The sequence below is a fragment of the Myzus persicae genome, unplaced genomic scaffold (assembly GCF_001856785.1).
Source record: "Myzus persicae strain clone G006 unplaced genomic scaffold, MPER_G0061.0, whole genome shotgun sequence".
NCBI lineage: Eukaryota > Metazoa > Arthropoda > Insecta > Hemiptera > Aphididae > Myzus > Myzus persicae.
Genome location: NW_019101980.1, coordinates 407,214 through 415,017, shown reverse-complemented (window position 1 = coordinate 415,017; position 7,804 = coordinate 407,214). Strand labels below are relative to the sequence as shown.

The 7,804-nt window shown below is 26.0% G+C and overlaps 1 protein-coding gene across 3 annotated transcripts; it reads right to left on the bottom strand.

The window, feature by feature from the left end:
- Positions 1–2,334: 2,334 nt before the first annotated feature.
- LOC111030894 lies at positions 2,335–6,933 on the bottom strand. 3 transcript variants are annotated; one of them, XR_002604143.1, is made up of 6 exons: positions 5,043–5,087; positions 4,785–4,970; positions 4,401–4,514; positions 4,260–4,341; positions 4,003–4,176; positions 2,335–2,451 (listed from the first exon to the last, which is right to left on the bottom strand). XR_002604143.1 is itself a non-coding variant. In XM_022310605.1 (5 exons), the coding sequence occupies exons 1-4, from the start codon at positions 5,049–5,051 to the stop codon at positions 4,294–4,296; spliced, it is 357 nt and encodes a 118-aa protein (XP_022166297.1). In that variant the 5' UTR covers positions 5,052–5,087; the 3' UTR covers positions 4,002–4,176; positions 4,260–4,293. The 3 variants fall into 3 exon arrangements, 1 of the variants encoding a protein (XP_022166297.1); XM_022310605.1 differs by lacking the exon at positions 2,335–2,451 and having other exon boundaries at positions 4,002–4,176; XR_002604142.1 differs by lacking the exons at positions 2,335–2,451; positions 4,003–4,176; positions 4,260–4,341 and adding exons at positions 5,449–5,712; positions 6,562–6,933 and having other exon boundaries at positions 4,399–4,514; positions 4,773–4,970; positions 5,043–5,220.
- Positions 6,934–7,804: the final 871 nt, after the last annotated feature.

Sequence of the window (7,804 nt, the reverse complement as noted above, 5' to 3'; positions counted from 1 at the left end):
CGATAAAACTGAATTTGAACTTTGAACATCAACAAAAAGTAATAGATGATTATATTTTTGTATTATTTAAAAAAATAGCGCGACCCACTAAAAGTATAATCGCGACCCACAGTTTGGGAACCTCTGGTCTAGTGAACTACATTTTACCTGCTGTTCTAGCCTATACAAACGAGCACCAATTGTCATAGGCTTAACATTGCCTGAGTGATCAATTCCTGCCAGGTAGCTGCCTGGCTTTCCTAGCATTTGATCTAACCTTCTTTGCAATTCCTGAAAAAAACCAATTGATAATTATGACACCAGCGTTCGCTTGGAAAGTACATATTATATAAACGATAAATATTCATTATTATTTTTAAGCGTATCCGCCAAGCATAAGCTGGATTTTAGAGCTCTGATGATTGGGAGTGGTATTTGAAGGTTGTTGAGTGTATTACAATGAGTGAGACAATCTGAGCCAGAAAAAAAATACCCATGGTCTAATTTCATATAAATCACAGATTTGTAGATGAGAAATAAAGATATTAGATGAGAGCCCTAACATGCATTGGCAATAGATATGAAGAAATTAGATCATTGAGAGGAAAATATTTTGTTGAAGTTTAATGTCGTAAGTTAAAAATAGGTACCTAGGGATTTATAATAATTGATAAATGGGATTATATAATCTTTGATAGTAATAATCGGATAATTGTAGTAGTGTCTTCTGGTAAAGATTAGAGCTTAATATTATAATGCTAATTGTTAAATTGAACAAAAAAAATTTCACTATTTGAAAATACATTATTTATGTTAGTACTAACCTTAATCTATTCGATATTGTAATTATAGGGAAAACAATAATTTGTAAAAAATCGATGAAAAAAAATATTTGCCGATTTCATAGTGATTTCATAACATTCCAGCGATTTAAGAGGGATAATAAAAATATAAAATTATGTAGAATACAATATGGTCAGTAGGTTTTGTTATTGGTTTTGCTTTATATTATTTAGTTGAGTGTTGATTGGATTATAAAAAGTAGTTTACTTTATTTATTTATTATTTAACCCACTTGTCGACAAAATAAATTATCACATAGCACCTACTACCTATAGTATACTGTATATTTGTTTGTATACCATATTAGTATGAGAATATTAACACTTAACAACGGTATCTAATTAGAATTTTTTTTTGTATTTTGGCGTACAGGTAATCAGAGTAAAAACTTAAAATTATGTATATACTTCATACAATCATACATATTTTATAATATCAGATATGCTTCAGTAATTTTTTATACCATAACTTCTGACATGCCTGGTCTTAAAATATGAAAATTCATGGTTTTCGAAATCTATGTATAAAAATACAATAAGCATTGAGGAATATTCCTTATAAAACTATATAAATATGTCCTGAAATGTCCAAAAGTGCATAATAGATATGCACTTAAAATACTTGCTGTTAGGGATTATAGGACATTGTGCTTTCAGAGCAAAAAAATGTACAAACGTTTTTTCTTTAATTAAAAAATTATAATAATATTTAATGTGATGAAAGGTGTAAATCAAATTTGTAAAGCATTATTATATTATATTAAATGGCAGTAATAAGTAACTATTAAGTGACGAAAAAAATCTTGGAAAATCCTTTGAAAATCGTTTTCTTGATGTACTTTAATGTCATAAAAGAAGATCAAATATGGATAAATTTAATTATTTTTGTTACATTATCACTTGTATAATAGAATGATACATAAAATTAGGCGCAAATACATAGTTGATTTGGAATATTTTATTACAATTTTGAAACACTTCAATTTTACCTTTATTCGAACCATCATATTTAAATGACCTTGGCTGTATTGTTCGATAACATCGCGCACATTGTATAGTTTTCTAGCTTGTTAAAATTTTCTTCTAGCTACAAAATATTTGATCTTTCTAATGGCTCGAATAGCATTTTTGTGGACGTCGGTTAACCTATATAACAAAAATAAATTAAAAACATATTTGAATTAATTTTAAACATATTTTAAATCGATAAATATGTAGATACTATCTATAGGTTCTATGTTTTTATTTAATAACTTTGAAATAAAAAAAAAATTAAAGTCACTTAAATTAGTACTAATCCATAAAACAGTTAAAATATTTCATTGAATATATACTCTCGAATGAAAAACTAAAATAACTTATTATCGTCTGTTTTTCAAAATATAAAACCATTTCTGGTGGGTAATATCTGCGCATACTTACACATTACCGCATTATTAATATATTTTATTAAAATCATACTCTCAGACAACATATTGGTTTTTGACAAATCATAAGACAAAATGTCTAACTCACAAGGTCACTCGCTCTGGTTCCATTTCCAAGTCGACTTCGTCACTTGCAGCTTCCGTCATGGAACTTGTCTGACTGACATATCCTCTAGCTTCTCTTCTAACGCGATTGGGAGTGGCTAAACACGACAGACAACATACAAAAAATAACGATTATAACAATTATAGTAAAAATATATAGTAAAATCAGGTAAATTTAAATAAACCATGCGAATATAATAAAAAGGAATGTAAAATTGTTGTATATAAACTGTAGTTACCCGCCTACTTATGCATTTTATAATTTGTACTGTATGTTAGGATTTTTAAGGAGGGAAATTTAAAATGTATTTTTATTTATTTTTAAATTTAAATATACGATTGACCCATAAAATGTTATGTTTCTCTTCCATATTATACTCGTACTTGAAAATGTCGTACTGACATTATTTTGGAAAATACAAAACTGTTTAATTTTATTAATTGTTGACGGTTAAATATAAATGGATTAAAAACGAAAGATAGTGAAATATCATGTCAATAATATTATATCACAATACATACATTTCTTAACATTACAATATTCACCATGTGCAGTACAATCACACAACACGTTTATATAATATATTTAATTTATTGAAATAATGTAATTTAGGTAATACCTAATGAGTAATGATATACTAAATTTTCTAAGAATATTTTTTACAATTGCACCAATGAAGGGTGTCCACAGTAATTTGTAACATTAGAAGAGGGTGGAAATTTTTCATTTTTAAATTTTTTGTTTCACCATCTGATTGGTGATAGTGATAAACCATTATTTGTGGCATGGTTTATTTCATAGAGGAATGTAAAGATTATTTATGAATTATATGTAGTCAGTAAAGTAATCGAACATCATTAATTTTAGTTAATTAATATGTAATTACTAATTTAAAATTAACAAATGCATTTATCTTTTTAATAAATAAGATGTTACCATTGATTTGATAATTTTAAGCTATTTATAAAATGTAATGTTTCTAGCTTCTATAAAGTATAATATAAACTATCATACCATTTGGAAATAACTTATTTCATTTATAACTTAAAAAGAAAAATTGAAAATATTGTATGCAATCTGTGAACATTTAATGGTTTTACCAAAAAAATAAAAACTTGGTTGACAGTTTGACATTGCAGCACATTGTTCGCACCACTATATGCCATAAATTTATAAGTAAAAGCAACATTCTTACATGTGGCAATTATATCGAATGTAGTAAAAACAGCTAAGTAAAAAAAAATGTTTTTTATTTTTAATTTACAAAATATTTATTTTTTTTTTTTTTACAAGGTATATAATGATGATGATAATTGACCCAGAAAATTGGAAATAGATATTAAAGAAGCTATGGGTGAGTTAAAAATGTAATAAATATTGTTTTATAAAAAACTACTAAACAAATTTTGTTTTTAGTGACCATATTGTAATTTTATTACTGCACTATTATTTTATTTTAGAGGAAAGGTCTCAATTTTTTGGTTTTTCATATCTTATCTATGAAAGTTAGCACATACCCATATACCCATGTCAGCGCATCACAATAAAGTAGTAAATATGAAACTTTTTACAATGTATAATGTATATTAAAATTAAAAAGTATATATCTAATAACCTGATAAATCATTAACATATCATATTTACATACTTTTATAGCAGCTATTCGAACTTGAGGACAAACATCTACCAATAAATCTAAAAATGCATTTTGCTGTTTCATTAAAAACCTTGAAGATATTTCACGACCTTCTCCTCTTTTTTCCAAAAGATAAGCTCTTGCTAAAATGCCAGTAGCATTGCATCTGATCACACTAAATTCACTCTATTTAAGTAGCATAAATACAAAAAAATTGTTTTAAAAATAAAATTATTATGTTACTCTTAAAGTAAAATTTTAAAGTATACCGTTTACTGTCTCCAAATAACCGGAGCATATAGCTTAGTTATAACTTTGCTGAACATTAAATGTTTTCTGTTCTTCAATAACCTGTAATTATACTTATTGTAGAATTTATAGTCAATATTAAGATGTTTATAAAAAAGTACTTCTCTTATGGACGAGTTAGAATTTATCCAAGCCATAAAATATATTTCTCCATATGCTTCAGCTTCTACCTTGTTGGCTTTTGGTAAATTTTGTTTAACTGCTTGATGAAATTTCTACAAAAATACATAATATATATTATCATTCAATTTTAATAGTTCAATATTAACACCTATAATAAGCAGTGGCATATTTAAATAAAACAATTTAAAATTTAGTTTTTGAACATTGACTAGCACATAATCACCTTAACAAAAATTTTTGAGTTGATGAGTTGGTGGGTAGTTTTATTGTTAATTAATTGACCTATAGAGGATACACATATATTATGCCACTGCATATCATATAAGTATTGGAATCAAATTATTTGTTACTTAAAATATTACGAGAAATAGTTGTTGACTACATGTAAATATATCTGCTATTGTCAATTTTCCTGTGTCAACTTCCAAAAACATTGGGCACTTCATCAATTTTTTTAAATTGGGAACAATTAAATTCAATCCATTTATATTAGACGATAAATTTCTCACAACTTTGCAAAATTCCCACAATACAGCAGATAATATTTTCTGCAACATGCAAATAAAAATAAAACCGTTACCAAAAAAACAAATTAAACATTGTAGGTACCATAATCTTACCATATCCATTTTTTTTTGTAGTCACTTTAATAGTATCAAATAAATAATTAAAAGTAAAAACAAAATTTTTAGTTAAAATCATATCAAAATTGTATACATTCTCAGATCCATTTTGTGCTGGTGAAGAAGTTTGTAATTGCCAGTAGCTACAGCACATTTTTGCAATATCTAATTTGAACTAAAAAAAAAGGTTATTAAAAAAATTGATTAAAATATGCAACTAAGTAAATTGTATTAAGAAAAATATTCTATTACAACCATGTAATACCAGATTAGAGAACAATACAATTTTTATAGTAGGTACTTACAGCATTATAATATTATAATTTACAACAGTTACTTAATTACTATTTAATATTAATGTAGTAATAATAGGTTTTTCATAACAAATTATTTAAATATTTACCTTAAATTTGAGATTTGTAGAGTAAAAAGTTTGAAAAACCAGTATGGTTTTATGTACATAATTATGTTCATATACCCTTATTATGTCTTCATCAGCGCAAGTTATTGTATAGTTGACAAGGTTTAAAACAGATTGATAGCATAACAATAGCTCTACATCATGTGTAATATTTTCAAGAACTGTAGCTTCTTTAATAAAATCATATATCAAAATCCATAACTGATTGAAATTGTTTTCATCTATATCTTTTAATGAATTATTGTCCTAAACAAATGCAATTCAATTTATTTATTTTTAGTTCTATGTTTTGTTTATATGGTAAATAAAAAATGTATAATAATATGAAGTTATACACTTTATTTTATTATTAAATAAAGGCAGGTTTTTTTTTAGCATTTACACTTGTTTTAAAGTGTCTGATATATTTTTTAATAAATACATAAATAAGTTATTACCAGTGTCGAGTGCTAAATTTTAGTAGGTATTACTAATAGGTGGCAAGGAGGAACACAGAAATGTATACAAACAATTAATAAAAAATTGAATAAACTAAACCAGAAATTTAAGACAATTTAAAGAGATTTAGCCTAAGGAATAACTTATTTTTTGACTATGGTTGAGTATACTCCGCACCTTTTTTTAAAAATAGTGTCTATATTAAATTACATGTCTATACAACTATATTTTAACCTCAAGGTTAGAACGGGTACTATATTAAAAAAGTAGCCTAGAAAAGTTCAACATAATCATTTTTCAGTTATCGATTTAATGTGTTTAACCTGGAACATTATAAATAAACTGTACAAAATAGAAATAGTATACACAATCATTTCAACAAATAAGCGTCATCCTCTTCGTTGCAATGACACCTGCGGTCGACAGACCACTACAAGTCACTTTAACCAGAATAGGTTTAAAAGTATAAAATATAATCTGTCATAGTTGTATTCAATACATTTTTGATTTACCACTTTACCATAACCAAGACTCCAAGTTCCATAACATAAGTATATATATATTTACTTTGAACTTGTGTATTGTTAATTGAAAGATTTAGTTATTTAAATCCATTATGTTGTGAGTAAAGTATAAATTCAAACAAAATAATTTTACCGTTATTTTTAATATGTCCTTTATTGGTTCTGGTAACCTGTTGCATTCTAGCAATTTAGCTTTAACAGTTTTGAATGATTTTTCGCTCATTTTGATGTTTGTTGTTAAAGTCAACACTAATTCATGACTAAAAAATGTATAGAGTATTAGTGTACACAATATTCAAAACTTAATAAATAAATGAACACAAACAAGTAAACTATAAAAAAATGTCATATAATTTATTTAAATTAAATACTATAACAATAACACTTATAACAAACTAAATAATTGTCATTTTTATTTAATATTTCATATTCACATTTTCCATTTCCAGGATAAGTACTAGAAATAGTAAGTAGGAATCACTAAATCACTAAATCACACTATCAAAGCCAGATAATAGAAAGCAAAAAGTACAAACAATGTTTACATGATATTTAACCGCCATTTCGAGTTGCTTATAAATCATTATTATATTGATAATATGTGATAATACCGATATGCTTATCAATTTTTATGGGAAATACCACGGACTAAGATTCCACACAATAACCACCTTCCAAAACCACCCAACTTTGAGTAGCGACATCTCATCAACCGATAAACGAAAAATGAAAATTTTAACGTGATAATTCATAAAAAAATATAGCCTTACTAATTTATGAAATTTAAAGTATAGGTTACCATTTGAAAATCAAAAGTTGATAGTGGTTTGCCTACCTAATAAATATAAGGCTGAAAAATATAAAAAAATATACAATTCTAGAACAGCGTAAATCTAAAATTTGAAAAAAAAAAATTTGAAAAAAATTAATACTTTTTGAAATATTGAGTGTTGTTTGATAAAAGAATCACCCTGTATAACACAAAGAATAATTAAACTTGATGCTTATATTAAAGTATTAAATTATTTTTTCTCCTACATATACTACCTACCTAATTGTATGGCTATCTGCAATCTTAAAATAGGTAATAAATATAAGATAACTTAATGTTTAATGGGTTTCAGTTCAGTAGCCAAACTACTACATTGGTAGTGGAGGGAGGAGAATTGTTAGATCTAGGGGGGATAATGATTCCATTTGTCCTCTCTATGCTACAACTCTGATAGGTTCTGAACGCTACTGAACTCGTATTTTCTGTTATTTGTTATACATTTGTAAGATGGATCATAAAATAGGGTTTACATACAAGATACAACTCGTATTTTCTGTTATTTGTTATACATTTGTAAGATGGATCATAAAATAGGGTTTACATA